We start from the raw sequence: 20,659 nt of genomic DNA on the forward strand, positions 1-20,659 counted from the left end.
CCCCGTGCACGCACCCCTTGGGCGGCACACGGCAGCACCCTTCTCCTTCCTCCCTTCGCGGTTTTGTCTAGACCGCCCCTTTCTCCGGCCTGCGCCTCGCTTTGCCAGGCCCGTCACTCCCACGGGCGAAAAACGAGCTTCTGGCGTGCTGCTTTTCGCTTTTTTTAGAGAGTTGAGCAAACCTCTACCCACGAGGTCTGCCGTACCTAACACTTGCACCCTCCCTGCCCCTTCCCCCGGATTTTACAATGTAGCATCGTGCTTTGCCAGGAATTACCTACACCGTTTAAAAAAAAAAAAAAAAAAAAAAAAGTAAAATAGGCCAGAAGGAGGAACTCTTATTCTCACACCCATCACATCCACATATGCAACATTCCTTTGCAGTTTGTAAACTGTTTTATTATTATTATTTAGGAAGTGAAATTAGAACTGGTAAACTATAAATACAAATGCGAAGGTATTACATGAGATATCCAGAGGATTCACCTTTTTTAATTTCTCACATATTTCCTATGGAATTCAACATACAACAGGGAAATCAAACAAGGTTAAGTTTTGAATACAATGAAAAACAAGTTACAGAGTTATATACGGTCAATTTGCCAATTTATAAGAATGTCTACCTTATACAAATGAAAGCTCTGAAAACAACTAGAATTCATTCCGTAATGGTACACCAACTGCCATTTCTAAGTGTTATTTGCATTAAGCAAGCTGCTGAAAACCAGGTGTACTTTACCACTGTTTAATCAGTGACATCACAAAGTTTTTAAATATTTTATTTATATACTGTCACCAATATATATATGTACTGCAAAGAGGGCCAAACACTTGCAAAAAAGTTTTACACAAAGTTTGCATGAGTATTTTTGCATTTTTTTTTTCCCAAACAGCAAAGCTGAGCCATTGTTTTCACACGGTTTCTTTAATTTGTCAAGAACACAGAACTCCATCTATATCAAAGAAGCGTAAGAGCAAGCTTAACAGCAACTTTCATGTATGCATTTTCTTGTGGGGAGAAAAAATGAAGGGTGTATCAATTTTAGGTATTACCTTATTTATATCTAAAGAAAGATGACCACCAAGAGTAGGTTCACTAAATTTATTTAAAAATCATGAAACGTTTCTTACAAAAGAGCATTACATTCTGCACACTGCTCTCAAAGGATGCCAGGGGCACGTGGACTACCAGCATTCTCCCCCCTTCAAAAAAGTACAGTGTACATAACAGCAGGGTGTTCACAATAGTTACAGAGAAACATTACAATTTACCACCAACAATGAACAAAAATAAAATTCACTCTCTCTGCTGCTGTTTCAAAATTTCACGTTAGTCTCACGCGCCCTTTCCCTCCCCCCAAATATTTGTAAAGAACTAAAACATTACATCTGGTGGACAGCAAAGATTCCACTACACCTCAAATGCAGAACACCTATGAAGCAGAGGAATGTTGGCTTTTTAAACAGAAGCAGATAAAAAAAAAAGGTTGCAGGACTCCTTCAGTTCTTCACTAGTCTTAGAAAAACTTTCCAGAATACTGCTTCACACTATAAAAAAGAAAAAATAATCTTGCATTAGAATCCTTCAACATCTGCATACTGCTTCACACTATAAAAGAAAAAAGAAAAAAGCATGTATTAGAATGATTGACCATACATCTTGCATCAACATTCATAATGACATTCTTAGAAAAGATTAAATTACAAATTTGTAATAAATTTAAAAATAACCATAGAAGATTAATGACTAGAAGGTATATGTATATGAATATTTTAGGCACATTTAAATATTAGTAATCTAAAGGCAACATTCAAGTTAAACAGTAAAATCTGCTATGATAGCTAACATGTTAATGAAGAAAAACTAAGCAAATTATATCTGAAGTTGTTAGTATTTGGCAGAAAAGACAAAGTAATGCCAGCAAGGTGTGAAATGCTGCATAACAGCACCAAATCGATTTCAACTTGTCCTGTAGAGGCATGATCTGTGCCATATGGCAGACTGTGATTTGTTGTCAATTTAGTTATCTAAAAACAACAAAATCACTAGTCTTCCACACAGAACTAGACCAACATCCACTGAAATCTTCTATATTTTCTACAGGCTCTATGTAATTTATTACAAGTAGGTTTTTTTTGCAGCAGTTTTCACCAGAGAAATGAGAGGACTGCTTGATTAAGGTGTCTTCCAGCAAGATTAGTTTTGAGAGTGTCTTCATTTTAGTTAGAATGGAGAACAGAAGAGAATCAAGACAGAACTACCACTGGAGAGGTTAGGTTCAAATAGTTACTTAAAACCTGCCTTCTAAAAACCGTATCACAGAGAACTTCAGAATGTAGCAGGAAGAAAGTCAGTGTAAAATCGACAAAAAGGCCAACATCAAGCTTTTAACTTGCCTGTTCTGCAGTAAATACTGTGCATTTTGTATCTGGTCCTGTGTTCCTGTAATAGTTATAATCCGATCTTCTGAGCCTTCTAATGGTTCATCAATTTTGATCGAAGCTCCTGACTCATGACGTATTTGTTTGATTCTCTGGCCTCCCTTTCCAATAATAGATCCTGCCAACTAGGGGAGAAAACAGAAGCAGTCACTTCCTGATATTTCCCTATGAAAACAGAAACAAAAGTCCCAACACTATTTCAGTAGCTTCCACGACCTCAAGAGCTGCAATGGCAGTTTACTCTTTTAAAGCCTCAAAATATTCCCTGCAATATTAAGTACAGAAATGCAGGTGAGAAAATTAGAATAAGTAGTTGCTCGTTAAAAAAAAAAAAGGAAAAAATTTACGTATACCATTTTTATTATTCAATATTAACTATTAATAAAATTGTTCTGTGCATCTCTGTGACTTTTTTTCTTTTAAGAAACAAATTGTAAGCAAGTTAACTTTACTTACATCTTTGGGAATCGTTACTTGTGTTGTGATGATGGGTCCACCAAGATCTCCATATGAACCACGGCCCCCTGCATAAGAATAGTCTGATTTAAACGTATGCATCAAGCTCTCCAGTAACTTCTTAATGAATTACTTAACTACGGTTCTGTATAAAAACTTACCATATCCAGAGCCACCCTCAAACTGTAACAGAAAGAGAAAAACGCTTTAGTGAATAGCCATGCTTCATTAACATGTTTTAATTTTCAGTAACACATTGCTAACTGTTGAGTCTATTTTACACAGAAATCCCAACCCACCACCCTACTGCCAAAGGTATGCTGGGGAAAAGAAGGCAGACCAGAAACAAAAAGGGGTAGAAGTCTCACAGAATCATTTAGGTTGGAAAAGACCTCTATGATCATTAAGTCTAGCCATTAACCTAGCACCGCCAAGTCTACCTGCCTGTCAAAACCTCTAGTTTGACAGAAGATGACATCAACAATTCAGCTGTATCAGTTTACCAAGCAGTATTACAAATTCAGCTGTTGGTAGACAGCTCTTGATGCTTATTTACCCATGACTGAACTAACTTTCAAATCAGGAGATTTGAGTACAGCTTTATTCACACTACCAATGTCGCCCAGGAGAGATGTAAGCCTCAGTTTGAGGACCAAAAGTTTACCAGTGACTGTCAGTCCTCCTATGTCACTCATCCTTACATCTTCAGGAAAACACAGCTCAGCTCTAAATATAGTTCTGTAACTTGTCTCTCAATTCAAACTACAATCCTTTCTGTCTTAAAACAGACAACCATGACAAGTTATTTCTGTTCTGCTAAAACAGCTAAGTACCAAATCCAAATCACTGCAACAAGCACTCATGGTTTCTTTTGTTTTTAGCATTTGCAGACTGGAACTTGACATCATGTATTTAATTCCACCTAGTACCTTCTAAACAAACTCATTTAATTGTTTTCCTATAAAAGCACAGAATAGATAAGCATAGTTCTCTAGTATTCAACTGCAGAGGGACTATAGGGGTAACCTCTGTGAGAAGAAACCTTGGTTGTCCCTGTGCCTGATACAGCTAGTTCCAGCCAGCTCCAAAACAGACCCATTGCTGGACACAGATGGACTGACCCAGAAGCAGAGCTTATGGCACTTCTGTGACACCATATTTAAGAAAGGGTAAAAGATGTCCGTCAGCTGTGAGAGACAGGAGTAAGGAAAAGAAATGTGAGAGAAACAATATTGCAGACGCCAAGGCCAATGAAGAAGGATGGCAGGAGGGCAGCATGGGCAGGGTGCTCCAGGCACCGGAGTGGATTCCCTGGCAGCCTGTGGAGAAGACCATGATGTTGTCCCCATACTGCCCATGGATGACCACATCAGAGGACGTATTCACAGTGCAGCCCACAGAGGACCCCATGCCACAAGAAGTGGATGTGCCCTGAAGGAACTGCAGGCCATGGAGAACCTGCACAGGAGCAGGATCCTGGCAGGAACTGTGGACCATACAGAATGGCTCCAACGGACATTTTTTTCTGGCAGGAACTGTGTCAAATGGGGGACCCACAGTGGGACAGTCTGTTCCTGAAGGACTGTACCCCATACAGAGGGAGCACTCTGGAGCAGTTCACCAAGAGCCACAGCCTGTAAGAAGGACCTGCACTGGTGTAGCTGGGAAAGGACGGTATCCTGAGAGAGGTCCCCCATTACAGAGCAGAGTTAAGTGTCAGGAAGAAGGAGCAGCAGAGAGGAGCTGTTATGAGCAGCATGGCCCAACCTCCCTGAACTGCTTGGGTTGGAAGTAGGTAAAAGAGTCAGAATTGAGGGAGTGAAGTTGAGACTGGGAAGAGGATCTGGGGGAAGAAAGTTTTTTTAGTATTTGTTTCTCACCATGCTACACGGTTTTTAATTGGCTATAAATTCATCTTCCCCAAATTGGATGGCAGTAACTGCTAGGCTATCTCCCTGTTTTAATCTCTTCCTGTGAGTTTTTTCACCTTATTTTCTCTCTCTGTCTTTTTAAGGAGAGACAGTGAGAGCACAGCTTTGTTAGTCTGGCAGTCAGCTAGGGTCAACCCACTACAACTACCAGTTTACAGAAGTTGTAATGCAACAAGTTTTCCCCAAAAAAACTATTTTTACCTGCTACCTTTTTGGATCATCAAAATGGAAGTTATTTGGACCAAAATGTTAAGCCTTATCACAGAATGGTTGAGGTTGGAAGGGACCCTTGAAGGCCACCTGGGCCAACCCCCTGTTCAAGCAGGGGCACTCCTAGCAGGTTGCTCATGACCATGCCCAGATGGCTTCTGAGTATCTCCAAGGAGAGACTCCACAACTTCTCTAGGTAACTTGTGCCAGTGCTCCAACCCTTGCACTGCATGAAGGTGCTTCCTCATGATGAGGAGGACATCTCCTGTGTTCCGGTTTTTGCCCACTGCCTCTTGTCCTGGTGCTGGGCACCACTGGAAAGAGCCTGGCTCCATCCTCTGTGCAACCCCTCTTCAGGTACACTGACGTCATACATTAACAAGATCTCATACATTAACAAGCCTCTTCTCCAGGCTTAACAGTCCCAGCTCTCTCAGCCTTTCCTTGCCTGTCTCTGACTAACTCATTTCGTGTAATCATATGACTTAAAATCACAGATTATAACTGAGCAAAATAAGTTTGTAATAACGTGCAAAATAAAAGAGAATAAAGGACGTTGCTTAAGACTTGAGAAGCTAATCAGAACAGCATACTGCAGAGGTACAAATGCATCTCTGCTGATATTTGCTACAGGATCAGTTTTTTGAGCTGAACTATACTCCTTTCCTTTACCATTTCTGTTTCTCCTCCTGAAACTACAGGACAGCACATTAATTTGACAGCAGATAAGTAACTGTCACTGCACCGAGCCTGTTTGAATTTAAGAAGAGATTGGACTGTGCACTTAGTCACATGGTCTGAACTTCTGGGTAGACCTGTGCGGTGTCAAGAGTTGGACTTGATGATCCTTAAGGGTCCCTTCCAACTCAGGATATTCTATGATTCTATAATTACAGCTGCAGTGTTTGTGAGCTAATAACTGATGTTTAATACGTGGGAATACTTTGACAACTTGACAGCATGAAAACTTGAACCCTGCTGAACTTCAATTCTTTAAACTTGTGCCTTCCAATCAAATGGAATATTCTCAAACACAAGGATAATAAAGCATGACCTTTTATACACAAGGTTAAGTAAAAGGCTACTTTATATATTCCCTGATATATGAAAAAAGCACAACATAATGAAGTTCAACCAAAATATATAACCTAAATGTGTGCAGTCACAGTGCATCAGTTATGGAGAAAGCATTACTATTTAGAATGCTAAAATGAGTTACAAAAGTAGTAACGCAACAGAAAAAATCCTCTCTTTTGGCTGTGCTGCTACATACTTCCACATCTCTTAATGTTACGTGCCTGTACAGGACTCATTGTTAGGACAAACTGCCAATAAATTCTGAGTCAGAAGAGCAGTGTTATGATTTTCAACAGACGCAAGCTGCTACTGACTATATTCAAGCTCAAGAAATTCCTTTACCAATTAATCAGTTCAATAAAGCAATTTTGAAAAAAAAAAATTGAAGACACTCACTCACCAGTTCTGGTGGCTGCATGTCATCACAGGCATCCACATGACACTGCATCATCTTTCAGACAAAACAAAACAGGAAGAAAAGAGGAAACAAATCTCAATTCCATCCATATCATGGAGACTTGTAGGTAATTTAGCAAGCAAGCACCATACAAACAGGTATAGTGAACATCTTCCTGAACTACCCGTACTACCAAGGATTCAAAATTACACAACTTATGACAATTATAAGACTTGTTCCGTTTTATTTTCAATTCAAGGGAACTGTAACTGGTCACACTTACTTCTTCCTTCTTTCTGTGGTGTACATGTTCCTCTTGTGACCATACAGCTAACAGTAAAATTTGAATAGGTTTTTTTGTTGCTTGTTTTTAGATTTTTTTCTTAAGAACATCTTGAAGCGCTAAAGCTGTATCTCAAAAAGCATTACTCTGATACCGAAGTTGTGTTTCTCATATGTGCTTTTTTTTAAAAAAAAGTGTTTATTAAGACTAAATTAGATGTGACTTCTAAGTAAGTAAACTGGTTAACTCTATCAGTGATTACTTTGATGCCAACAGCAGGTCAAGTAGTAAGGATACTACTTTTAATGTTCTATTAATTCATTTCTATGTATCTCATATAGCAAATACGCTAGCAATATACTGCTGCCTAACTACATCAGAAATTTACCTTTTTAGAACACAAGATTATGGCTTTCTGTTCTTTCAGAATTCTACAAAAAATATTGAAAAATCAGCAAATGATTACAAAAGTAGTTTACAGATTCCTTTGCAGGGTTAAAAATTATGTACAACACAGAATGTAAGTAGCACACTAAAATATAAAGTTAATCTGTGCAACCTAAAAACAGTCTCTAAAACACTAAGTACAGGGTATCTTAAGACACATAACAGAATCTGCAAACTAATTTGTGCTAATGACTGCTATGGAACAACTATGGGAAACCAAATGAAACACTGCTGGGGTAAGGCAAAGACTTTAGTGTAAATAGTAATTTATTAACTTTTATACCTAACAAAAAGAAGATGAAGCAGTTCTCATTCATGTCAAAACGAGTTATTGTAACACTCTCTCAATTTTGAGTTACATAGGAGAGTGAAATTTTCTTAAAATATTTCTAGCATTTAGCTGGATAAGTAGATGTGAAATACTCTTCCTTTACCAGTTTTCCATGCTTCATGTCACATCTCTTAAACATGGAGATTATTTTGCATTTTTAAGTGCATGAAACTTTTCTGCAGCGTTTATACAGAGATATGTAGCATACGTATGCTAAGAAAAATCAAGAACTAGGAAATAATCTGAAGGAGCAAAAGCACGTTAAAAAAAGGAGACACACTCCATGTAAGTTTGTGAGGATATAGTACATTTAAGAGACATATATTCCAACTAAATTCTTTTACTAATTCCAAATTTTAAAAATGTTTACTATTTAAAAAGCTGTAGTACCTTAGCTATTAAGCTAAAAAGGGGAGATGAAAAATGGAAAACAGAACAAAATGGCTTTGAATGGTTGTTTAAACGCTATCTCTGTACTAGTGTTGGCTGGGATGGAGTTGATTTTATTCACAGTAGCTTCTATAGTACTATGCTCTGCATTTATGATGAAAAAATAGTGCTGGTAACATTCAAGTGTTTTGGTTATTGACAAGTAGTGCTTACAGAGTCACACTCTTTTCTGATTCTCACACTGCCCCATTGAAGAGTAAGCTTGGGGGGGTGTGAGAAGTTGAGCGGGGACACAGCCAGGACAACTGATGCAAACTGACCAAAGGGGTGGTATTCTATGCCACGACTCTGTGCTGAGTAACAAAAGCTGGGGAGGCAGAAAGGGAGGGACTTCAGGAATTGCAACATTTATCTTCCCAATAAACCATTAGGCATGATTCCTGCTTTCCTGGAAATGGCTAAACATCTGCCTGCCATTTGGAAGTAGTGAATAGACTACTTATTTTGCTTTCCTGATGTGCAACTTCTGCTTTACTTGTTGAACTGTCTTCATCTTAACCCACAAGCTCACATTTTTATCTTTTCAGTTCTCTTCCCATCCCATAGAAGGGGGAGTGAGTGGCTGTGTGGTGATTCACTGCCTACTGGGGTTTATGCATCCTTACTTTCCACCCATAACTGTATGTTTGTGTTCAGTTATGCATCTGAAAGACCAATGGTGAATGGGGGCATTAAAAAGAAATACTGTAAAAATATATTTTCCCCCCAGTTTTCAGAATACTCTTTGCAGTCTACATGTATTTGATTTGGAGTAGCTACAGACTGAAATGTATTGTTTCTGTTACAGAAAAAACACAGAGCTGTGTTCTGAAAGTTTTTCCTGAACAAAAGGTAATAAATCCAGTGATCTTTTTTCAACAGCTTAAAACTGTTATCCAGGCTACCATGGGCAAGGGAAATTAGCATTAATCTTTTAAAATAAAAATGAGTTATTTGCACCTCAGAATCTACAAGGCTGTCAGTTTTGTCTTATCTCAGGAATCCCATAAAATTAGTGGTTCAATATTCAGACTTAATTCACTACTGCAAGTTTTTTCCTTTACGGGGAGAACCAGCAAAATATGAGGATTTCGGTACATTCAACATCTCCAGTATCTATGTAAAATATAAGCTATTTATGGTCTCTGAAAGCAGCCTTTCCCATTCATTGCTTAACAATTCACAACGATGTTTACTTTCAGCGTTTTGCTGGATAATGTTTTTTGCATGAAACCAATGGTGGCATAGGAAGACCTTGTGTGTCCACCAAAACACTTACAACTCCAGTCTCACAACCCACATGAAAACTTCTCGTCTGCCATGTAAGATACCCTGCTTATGGTTAACGAAAACTAGAAATTAAATACAGTTTGTGTCAAGAAGCAGTCCTCACTTGAAGCAGACTACCATACCCAGGCACTGAACAGCCAAAACTATGAGGAGCTTCGCTTTGAATACATTTTTTTTTTAGAACACAAAAAGTGAGCAGACATGATGCCACTTACTTGTGAACTTTCATGTCAAGAAAATAACAATCAACCTGCTCATAGTTAGACCAAATAGATTTTCTATTCTACCTGGATTGGAACAAAACTAGAAGACATTACTGTCTGAGAATACAGTTGGTCAGGACTCTGCTCAGCCAGATACCTATGCAAGGGTGATTTACTTGGTTTATATACACTGGCATGAACTTTACTAGCTGCAAGTGTGAAAACACAAAAACTGATCTTGCAAACATATGAATACTGTTAAAGAACTTGAGGCATATTTCTCAATTCTCCCAATGTCTTAGGACACTGAGCAGCAGGAAGTGTAGGTCTTTCCTTTTCACATTTCTGTTGAATATCCAGTGTTCTTGTAATACGTACTTCCAGTCTTATTTCCAGGAAGAAATGTGTAAAGCCCGTCTAGATAGCCCAATTTGATGCCTCCTCTTTTTTGTTCATTCATTTAATAATACAAAAATTTAACATCTCATCTGCCATCTTAAGAACGGTGGCCAACAAAGTTAGAGAAAAAAGTTAGGACAAACACCTCTAATTCTCTTTCCAGGAATCTAGTATGACTGAACACGACTGTTGGGGAAGCTGTGGTCAGAGTCCAGCACAGAAGGGTACCCTTTTCCAGAAGTTATGAGACTTTCTCCCCTCAAGCAGATGTTAGCATTAACATGATTAAACGCACCTAACTTCATTTAGCATTCAACTTATTAGTGGCCCTGGCTCCGTAACGTATGGAATTGGGACAGCTTTTGCAACCATAGAAACCATCAGACAAAAATTGATTACAAGAGCAATCATCTTCCAAGATCAGCTAGAGCTCTTCATTGGTATTACTCTGTGTTATTCTATGTTTTCCAAGAGAATTGGATTAAGCATTAAGAATGCTTCTATGAACCAATTTAAGAGAACTGTTCTGATACGTTTTCTTCATCTGAGAACCCTACCAACTCCTGTTTCTGACATCCTTGTGCACTTCTAGCCAATGCAAGAAAACTTACAGAATAGAGCAAAGTCAAACTCTGTGTCACTGATGCTGGGGGGGAAAAGAAAGAAAACTGATCACATCTCAGATACTCTTTATCCTTCCAACACTCCTATACAGGAGGGATCATTTTTCTAGGGAAGTCATTTTGATCACATCAAAATTTCAGAACTATGCATGTCCCCAGTTTAAGTGGTTGTGTTCAGCAACAATATTTTCAGGCATTCCGTGTGGTAATGAAATGCAACAACCCAAAATTTAAGTTCCTACCATTCCATCATAACGGTCTCCAGGTCTGCCCCTTCGGTCATAAGACATCAGATCTCTAAAATGAAAAAAGCAGCAGCAAATAAATCACATTGTAAACTAGTTTTATATATTCCAATTCACATTTTCACATTCATGAATCTCATAGGCCTTTATTTCTAACTAATTTAGCCAAGCAGTGAACAACAAAGGGCATTACACAATTGCTGATCACAGTCCTGGCAGTCTGCTACAGTGTAGCAAATAAATTCCAATACTTTTCCAAACACTCCAAAGCAATATGCCCACAATCACCACCAACACTGAAGTGTGAAACAAACACTAGGAACATGAATACAATTCAGTAGACTGTATACAACTTGAGTTTTGTACAATGCCTTTATGCAACAACTCACCCGCCACGAGGAGGTGGAGGAGGAGGAAGAGGAAGGTTACGAGCTCTGCTGCCACCTCTGCCCCCACGACCTGGCGGAGGTGGTGGAGGTCCTCTGCGAGGGCTCATATCATCATAATCTCTTCTTGATGGAGGCATAGGTCGGCCACCACGACCAGGAGGCATGCGATCAAAACCTCCTCTCCCACGCATTGGAAAGCCTACTGGACGTCCCCGTCTATCATCAAACATCATTGTGAAGCCACCATAGTCATATGTTTCATCATAGAAATTGGGATCGTAAGGCTGGGCCCGTCCTTTAATCGGAGACTGAAACAAATAAAAAACACCACCCCCCAATTAGCAAGTTAGCACCATTATAATTAGCATATTTAGTTAAATATATTACACGTATAGAAGTGAACTTACACATTTATAACTTATTTTTGATTTCACAATACTGGTAAGAAAGGAGGAGATAACGTGTTTGCCTGGGAACTTAGCTAGTACAGAAAATCTGCTGTTGCTTATCAGTGGTATTTGTCTCCCTCTTCAATTTTTGAATCTTAATGACAGGCAAGGCATGAATAATGGACCACTAGTACAAAAAAATGCTTCCCTCTCCTGTAAGTTGCACCACAATTCTAGGAAACAGCAGTAATTCCAAAAAGTGGTAATAGTCCAACACTTTGCTGCTGGAAAAGTGGGAGGTACTGAACTCAAAATGGAAACTGAAAGATGCAACGTTCCAACCACTCGATCCCTAGCATTCACGCATGCCAAAGAAATAATAAAATTAAGTTTAATGAACATTACCTCAGAGATCAGATCCAGAATAATCTTGATACATTCAACAACTCTATCAGGTTTTCCACCAATAAGCACCACTCTGTCAGTTGAATGAGGACAACACTCCTGGAAGAGCTTAATGGTAGTCTGAGTGTTCTGTCGAAAAGAAAGAAGTAGCCAAGATTTTAAAAATATAATTAAATAACTTTATAAACTTGTCAAAAATAAAAATGGTTTAAGATGCATATTAATTAGAAAAATAAAATCAATCCAAAAGACAACTGAATTCCCAATCATTTTAAGTGCTTGCTTGTTTTCAAGTTCCCACAACAAATTTGATTTTAGGAATACACATTTTTAGAACTTTGTGATTACATCTTTCTGTCTGAATAAGGAAAAGGCTCAATTTTTCTCCTCTTTCAATTATGTCTTATGTTCACCATTTTTCAATTAAATACTATGAAAGGATCACATACGCACTGCAAGCTCACACATTTTATTAACCTTCATGTGATAGGAAAAACATTTTTTTGATGCAAGACAGCAATGTTGCTGGAATTAGGTCTAGCCATCTTGCTTTCCTCAGCCCATACAAAGGTTTATCAGCTTATACCTGAACTGACCTGGAAATGGCCTCTGACACAATGCCACGGAAGGACAGAGAACACAGGTCTTTAAATTCACAGAGACCATTAGTTCCTTAGGACAAAACCTCATTCCTTCACTTAAAGAAAACAATGGTCTTCAAGTTTGAGTGATATGCAGACATACTGAACTACCATTATTTGTGGAAATGGAGAAAAAAAACAACTAAATTTATCATATCCAGCTACTCCAAGGAATCTAATCTAGGCAGCAGTTCCTTCTAGGAGTGATGAGCACCATTTTCATCAAAAGTGATCCTTTATAAACATTACTCCACCACTAACACTGCTTAAAAGCTTGAAAATAAAGTTTAAGCTCTATTACTAACCACCTCTTGATTTCTGAAGGTTTGCACTGAAGTTTTACCTCAGATTCAACTCAGAACACAGAAATCACACATGCGGTACATTCAAAAGGAATTGCTGCACAGAAGATACTTACTCTTGCTCTTTATGAACACAAACCACTAAGCTATTTATAGATAATAATTTGAATCAAGAGGAAGAAAAAACAGTACCTCTCTGAGTTCTTTGATTTTAGCACCCTTGACGCCAATAATTCCTCCTGCCAGACTTTGGTGAATAAGAAGTCTTAATTCGCAGTCGAAGTCGCTGCCTTTGTAGTGTTGATACTGCATGAAGGACGCATAAAGAAAAAGAATAAAAATGTTAGCCTCAATAAATTAATAATTTTGGGTTTTGTTCAGGATTTTTTTCCCTACCACACATGATGGTTTAACAATTTATTGATTATATGCCTGTATTTCCCTTGACAGACTAGCACCTCACCTGAACATGAACTGATGTCAAATCAGTTTTCCTTACTTTTATTACACTGCACAACTTTCTATACACATTTAGGAAAATACCAGACGTTCTTGTGCTTTCAAAACCAAGGCAGGATACAGATTAGGACAGAGCCAACTTCAAACTAAACCTATTAGGAGGCATGTGCTCAAAAAGCCAGGGGGAAGGGAAGTCTGCTCTAAATACTCATTTAGTAATCAAAGACCCTTTCTGTCCTCTACCGAAAAAGACACTACCATGTAGTTAGCGGATCATACCATCACACCCCTTGTTTAAAAGGGTTTTGTTGTTTATTTTCTCATTTCATATATTAAAGCAAGCGGCAAATAATCTAGAATGATTGTTTTAAAAGCTAGCCTCATACCTCTAAGGACGAAACATGTTAAGATACATACCTCTTCTAAAGTAGGGATAATCTTCTTCAAGATTTCTCCGATTGTCTCTATATCTGCACTTATACTCAAGATGCTGTCAGAAGCCACAGCGCCAGACAATACGGATATGGTGGAAAAGAAAAAGCAAAAGTAAATTTTGTATTCATACTCACATGCAATATTCTAACAAGATTTATTACACAGCAGAACTTAGAGTTAATACTCCCCATTTATAGTAAACCTGTTTACTGAATTTAGAACACATGCATCTTTCTTTGTTTATGCCCAATACGTATGGTTGATACATTTAAGATTTGGTAGGTCTTGCAGAGAAAGAGAGAGAAAGAGAGAAAGAAAGAGAGAAAGAGAGGACTTTTGGAAGGGCTCAGATTAAGTGGGCAAGAAATTGACGCAGAACTGAAAGTAGAAGTGAATATTCATGTTCCCCGCCACCACTAATTTAGGACACCCTCGCTATTACATTGGTAAAACTGGCACACCTTCTCGTAGTAAAAGTGGGGATATGCAAGTGGTGAACACTGTATCTGGAGTAAGGTTATGAAACCAGTTAGAAATTAGATTACTAATGGGCTCTGCAAGAAAACAAATACAAATGCAAGACAAAAAAAAGACAACACAAATGAGAAGTGAAGGAAAGTGAACCGGAGTTAGCATTTCATCAGAAATAATTATGAACAGGCAATGTTGAGGGAGCAAGGTGGGCCACAAAGACAGAGCGAGAGACTACTTTGAAACAATCTGATTTACAATGCAGCGAATATGCAACACTTGAAGCTGTGCTCCTTCCATTGAAATAAAATTAGTGGATTGTTTGGGTGGGCAACTCACGTAAAAGTTCAGTGACAAAAAGACTTAATGGGGAAAATAAGACAGAAAACTTGAAAAAAAACAATACACCGTCTATAAGGGGATACTATTTAATTATATAAAAGGCAGGTAATAAAATACATTTCTCTCTTTCTAATCAGGCAGTGAGGCATAAACTGTTGGGACATACCGCTCGGGGCCACTGCTGTCTGGGACTGAAACACTGGCATTGTACTGCATTGGTCATTGGCGTTCGTGGATGTTGGCATTGGGCATGGGTATTCAATCGGAAGTTGTCAAGTATGGTACCCGTTTGGCAACGAGCACATTTTTGGGCATAGCCAACCAGGGTTTCACATGGGCGTTCAGGGGCGGATGGGCCAACGTCATGGTGGGCAACGCAGGGGCAAGTCGATCCAGTACATGGGCAACGGAGATATATGGCCAAAAAAACAAGGAGAGGGAAAAGGGGGAAAAGCAATAAATTTTAATTTAATACAAACTATACTCATTACTCTCAATTAATGAAACAAGCTTAAGTTGTTCTGAAGACTAACACAATAACGGATTGCTACATTGACTGTGGCTTAACAGTATGGACCTTAAAAATGAGTCACTTGATCTGACTGAACTACTCTTTACTGTTATCGTATGTTTCAGTAAGCAGGCTGGCTCATGAGGGTAGACACAAAACCTGTCGAGACTGATTCTACTGAATCCTCGGGCAAATTGGGAAAGTTAGTTTTCCAGACCAAACTGAATTATCTGGACTTAGGTGGATGTATTGATTTACTTTAAAAAAAAAAAAAAAAAAAGAAGGAAAAAAAAGAAAAAACCATTAGCTGCCAAAGAGAGCGTATGTATGATTCCTGACCATTTCAGCTTCAACCTCAGAGCTAGGAAGTTGCTGTAGTTTATGACCTTAGTTGGAACCGATTTGCAATGACATATTACCAAATACTGTGTTGAACAGAGTACTGCTTGAAAAAAATTGTTGAAATTGTAGCTGATGTTAAGTACAAGAGTGTAAACAAACAGAATTTAAGAAGCGTTGCCAAGTTTTATAAATACGTAACATTAACGTAGAACATGTGTCTAATCACAAGAGTCAACCCACTATAAAATGTGAATAGGCATAGAAGTCATGACTGTTTAAAAATGCTTTCAAGTAATAGAATAAAATGTTTCTTTGCTGTTCTTCTATACCTATACTCTAATCAAGCGCATTTAACATTAATGCTTTTGTGTTTGATGTGCAAGCTGTTAAGGAACAGATGGGCCATTTTGGGGGTGAGGTGGGGTGGGGGGGGGGGGGGGGGGTTTGTTTTTTTTTTTAAAGGGAGTTGAAGAATTCCTCTATTACTGGGTTAAGCCAGCCACCTGCAATGGTTTCAGTAGCACTGTAATTGATTCACACATATGGGAAATGGTACAATTAAGGGTTTTAAGCTTTGTCAATATTTCTCATTAGGATGTTAACTCACTTGAAGTATGTAATTTAGTGGAATCCTACTCAAAAGGGAAGAGGTTTAATGTAAACCTCTCCTCCCACATGAATCAAGCTGGGCTTTAATTACAGTACAAACTGAAGAACTAAGTTACCTACTCTAACAAGAATTACAAATGGCTTGTAACTAGAATATTGATGTCTAGAGTTGAATTGTCCCATTTTCAAAAATGCACGCAACCAAGCTTTCGATGTAGTGCTCTGAAAGAATTGGTGTTAAATTAGTTCAAACTCATATATACTCACGTCTGTACGAAGTGCCTTAATATTTTTGCCACCTTTTCCAATCACTGCTCCAGCGTTCTGGAAAAGAGTTTTCAGAAGTTACACTTGGCCAACACAGACTGTATCCAAAATAAGAATGATACATCTATTTTTGTACTACCCTACCCTACTCTGTCCGCTGGGGAGGGGAGGGGAAGGGAGACAGCAGGTGGGTACTTGTTTTTCTTTTGAAAGCTTCAAATCATATAGAAACAAATTGACAAAGCCTGTCCAGAAGAAAAAAAAAAGACCAATGGTTCTCACCACTGCACTTAGCTAGAAGAATGTTCAGTTTTGCAACTAGTATTATTTCAATTCCAAATTCAAGTTTCCAGACAATTCCACCTATGTTATAACAACCTCATAGCTGAGACCATTGACTTTAAAAAAAAAAAAGGGGGATTCCACGAATGTTATGAACGTCCGTGATTTCCCTAATTTATTATTTTCTTTTGAAGTATTACGTTTAGTCAATTTTGCACTGCAAGTGTTACTTGACAATTTCAGGGGCTACTTTTGTTTATACCTATGTAAGACAACTGACTTTTCAGATTAGTACATTTGGAAAGGTGATGGTTAATATGTCCTTTGTCTAAATTTAGGTTTCTAAAAGAGCAACGGGAATGAACTAGCAGGTATTAAAGAAGAGAAATTGCAAAACTGCATTTTTACCAGGATATTTCAAGGACTACATGCAGGAAGTATGGCTTTTATTAAATGGTTCATACCTGAGGCTAACAGCACGCGTTTGTTTCCACGCAACTCGACTATTGGTCAGAAATGCCACACAGAGTTAAGACAATATTCCCCCATGCCAACACAAAACAGTGAGATACTTCAAACATAAATTGTTTAACAAATGTAAACAGTAGACAAAATTCATACTTGGCAACTTTACCATAACAGTTCACACTAGCTAATGGAACTATTGCTATCCCTGCAGTATTACTCCAACATTTCTTCCTGTTTCAATAGATTTAGGAAATGAGTCAGGGAAGAGTTACTAAGATCCCAGACAAGTTCTCATCTAACCTACTGTACTTAATAATCACTAGCTGATCGTTTCTCTAAGCCGCTTCCTTTCTAGACTAGAACTTTCTAAGACTAAGGCACAATCACCCCCCTTGAAATAACAACCTCCCACTTAAATGTAAGAAAAACAGCTGTTCATTTCTGCTGTTTTTTTTTTAGAAAGTAGAGCCCTTAAAAATGAATCCACAGATCCTCAATGACTTACCTTTAGAAGATCACTGAGGAATATTCTATCACAATACTATTCTACTACTACTTGTGCATAATGGAAAATTTTCCTACTTATATTTAGTGGGAATGTTCTTTCTCAACATATATCCCAACATACATTTTGTCACCACTGATTTCGGCAACGCAGTAAGTAACAACAGAGTGATAATAAAAAGCATACTTTGCTCTGAAGCAGGATGCGCAATTCAACCATCTCATCCGTATTCCGAGATCTCTTGAATGCCTGTTCTTCCTCCATATCTTCTGCAGGACGTTTGCCTGTAGAGAGGTCCATAGGGGGGAAATACAAACATTTATTTAACTTTCTAAGTCATAATAAAATGGAACGGATGTCATGTTTCTGCTCTGGATTCTCAGCACATTCTTTCATATTAGCTCAGCATTAATTTCTGATGTCTACTTCAAGAATCTACATCAGGGAAATAGGATTTTACTTTATAAACCTACATTAGTTATTCAGATCTAACACACTTAGTCATATATTCACAACACACTGTTTAAAACAGTACAGCACCACCTTTTTTTTTTTTTAAACACAGTTGGAAAAATCTTTCAACCAAAAAGTTCAAAGGTAGCACCAAAGCAACGGTAAAATAACAGGAAAGCAGTGTTTCAAAAACTGTTTGGAAAATCTGGCACGAACCAACTCAACACTAACACCCTAACTTCCTGCAATAAACACGGTTAAAAAATATGCCTAACAGTATTTTTACATACTCACAGCTACTTACACTCTCTCTAAAACACGTCCACAGAAAAATTGTTTTCATGCTTCAAAAGCATGCAATACATGCTAATCAAATATGAAAACATTTAATGCAGAATGCAAAACTAATGCCGAGAGAAGCATTTCATACAATTAAAGCATTAAAAAAAATTAAAAAATATTTTGAACGGTTCTTTCTAAAAATAAATAGTCCTTTAAAAAATTTACCATTTGTCTCTGTGTTGGTAAAGGTCTCCTCCTGTTGTTCAGTCTCCATTACCTCTTCTTCTTAGGTGGGCAGACAAAACCTGTTGGAAGAATATTAGAGCTAGCATACCTATTTTGTGAAAAGGCAAATTGCCCATTTTACAAAAGAGAAAAAGAGAAAAGAAATGCCTGCTTCTGGAACTTACCGCTGTTATATATCCTTGCTGAGAAAAACTCAAGTATTCTGGGCGGGATCAAAATCCAACAGCCTATTGCTTCACGAGCCTACGAAAACAGCACAGATCAGTTGTGTCTCTGCTCACTTACAGCTATGATTCTTGCTACAGACAGAAAAGCAGATGTTTGACCTGAGTTTCATCGCTGAGCTGTAAATTTACAGATAATTAAAGTCTGAATTAAGGCAGTTTTCAGTCATTTGCTAGTTTTAAGTAATTTCATTTACTAACAAAGATTTTCAGGTACTTAGAACAATACGGTTCCTCTATTTTCAACATGCTGTATGATACATGTCTAGAATTTACTTTTTAAAGGGACGCTGTGTAAAAATCTGTTCCTGATGTCAGTTCTAAACAATTTCCAATAAAAAATGTTATCTGATAACTGTCAGCATTACTTTTTTAAATTTTTATTTGATCAATCCTGTATCAATGTACTAACCGGCTTTTCAGCATACTTTCATTTAGTCCATCTGGGAACACTTCTAAGTTACACTAAAAGCCCAGACAGAACACGTAATTTTACAGTTTATTCTCTCCAAAAACGCATCTCTACAATATCATTGTGTAACAAATCTGTATCTCAAACGGTATTTTATTGTCTAATTTCAATTTCAACAAGAAACAGTAAATGCTCACTCTGGTTTCCACAAAGGAGAAAAGTGAGACAGACTGAACTTTTTAAACGCACTCTCAGCTAGTTGTTCATTTCTTAGTTACCTCGTTTGTGCAGTCTAACAACAGGCACTGCTGAGAGGCATTCAGCCTACCACAGCCAGCCGCTGCTGAGCGACTGCCTTTGCAGAACACGCTGGCCTTTCCGTGCATGCTTAATGTGAGCTAACGGAGCCTCAACCACACTTTGCCAAAACGCTAATACGCGTGAAGAGGGATTTTTACAAGGTTCAAATAGTCCTTTTGAACCCTGGTTATTTTACTTCTGACCCTCACAGCAATTTGAGGGCTGTGCGGAATTGAACGAGACGTAATACACCGTTTCAGGGCTTAATCTTCTCTGTTCCTGCGTGCTTATCCGCTCCTAACCGTGTGTCCCCCAGTCACGTGTACTGAAGGTGCTCTCATTTATTGCGCTCTGCAAATCGACTTTGCGGGATTAGCCCGCCGAACGCGACAGCTTTTTTTCTTTTTTTTTTTTTCCTTTTTTTAAATATTTAAACACCGAGAGGGCAGAGCGCCCAGGCACGACGGCACCGAGCCCCAGCCCGCCCGCCCGCCCGCCCCCCTCGCTCTCCCTCTCCTCTCCCCGCCGGTCGGGGCGGAGGCGGCGTTACATAAGCCCGCAGCCCCGGCCTCCCCTCCCCTTCTCTTCCTTTCCCTTCCCTTCCCCTCCCCGGCGGCGGGGACCAGCAGAAATGGCGGCGGCTGCAATGGCGCCTGCCCGCTGCTAGGCGGAGCCGGGAGCGGAAAAGCCGCCAGCACCACGCGGTCACAAGGAGACTTCACCCCCTCCTCCGCCTCCCCCCCGCCCAGGGCAGCACAAAAGAAGGCGCCCGGCGGCGCAGACCCGCAGCGGGGCGGGGTGAGGGCCCCGCCGCCGGCAGCACGGGCCCGGGGCGCACCCAACGATCCCTCAACGGCCTCCCCTCAGCCGCAGGCCCCGTCACGGGGCTACCGGGGGGGGAGGGGATGGGGGGGTTTTGACCCCGCTCTCCTCCGGCGGAGCCCTTACGACGCTGTGCCCCCGGCGGGCCCGGCCCGGCCCAACCGCCTCGGCCCCCTTCCCCTTCCCCTTCACTCCTCCACTTCCCCCCCCCCCCCCCCCCGTTACCTGCGGCCGCCGCCGGCCCCGCTGCGCACGGGAGAGAAAGGGGAGCAGCCCCCGCCGCCGCCAACGCGCACCCCCGACAGCGCCGCCGCCCCATTGGCCCCGCCGCGCCCCCCCC

General features: G+C 39.5%; 1 protein-coding gene across 5 annotated transcripts; it reads right to left on the reverse strand.

The window, feature by feature from the left end:
* Positions 1-382: 382 nt before the first annotated feature.
* HNRNPK (heterogeneous nuclear ribonucleoprotein K) lies at positions 383-20,645 on the reverse strand. Of its 5 annotated transcripts, none has more exons than XM_035309436.1 (16): positions 20,545-20,645; positions 18,726-18,804; positions 18,541-18,620; positions 17,767-17,864; positions 16,326-16,382; positions 14,763-14,806; positions 13,766-13,838; positions 13,082-13,210; positions 11,947-12,075; positions 11,153-11,460; positions 10,761-10,815; positions 6,517-6,567; positions 3,060-3,081; positions 2,899-2,981; positions 2,398-2,567; positions 383-1,609 (listed from the first exon to the last, which is right to left on the reverse strand). In XM_035309436.1, exons 3-16 carry the CDS (start codon positions 18,587-18,589, stop codon positions 1,576-1,578), a joined length of 1,302 nt encoding a protein of 433 aa, XP_035165327.1. In that variant the 5' UTR covers positions 18,590-18,620; positions 18,726-18,804; positions 20,545-20,645; the 3' UTR covers positions 383-1,575. The 5 variants fall into 5 exon arrangements, with proteins under 5 accessions (XP_035165327.1, XP_035165326.1, XP_035165325.1 ...); XM_035309435.1 differs by having other exon boundaries at positions 383-1,548; positions 17,767-17,876; XM_035309434.1 differs by having other exon boundaries at positions 17,767-17,876.
* Between the last annotated feature and the right edge of the window lie 14 nt (positions 20,646-20,659).

The sequence above is a fragment of the Oxyura jamaicensis genome, chromosome Z, assembly GCF_011077185.1.
Source record: "Oxyura jamaicensis isolate SHBP4307 breed ruddy duck chromosome Z, BPBGC_Ojam_1.0, whole genome shotgun sequence".
Taxonomy (NCBI): domain Eukaryota; kingdom Metazoa; phylum Chordata; class Aves; order Anseriformes; family Anatidae; genus Oxyura; species Oxyura jamaicensis.

What these genes read in the sequence shown, in the direction of transcription:
- HNRNPK (XM_035309434.1), bottom strand. Translation starts at nt 18,589, where the DNA reads ATGGAGACTGAACAACAGGAGGAGACCTTTACCAACACAGAGACAAAT. An exon ending in GCATCCTGCTTCAGAGCAAA is followed by an intron (nt 16,383 to 17,766) that starts GTATGCTTTTTA and finishes ACTCTTTTCCAG; the next exon opens with AACGCTGGAGCAGTGATTGG. An exon ending in GAGACCGTTATGATGGAATG is followed by an intron (nt 6,568 to 10,760) that starts GTAGGAACTTAA and finishes TTTGTCTGAAAG; the next exon opens with ATGATGCAGTGTCATGTGGA.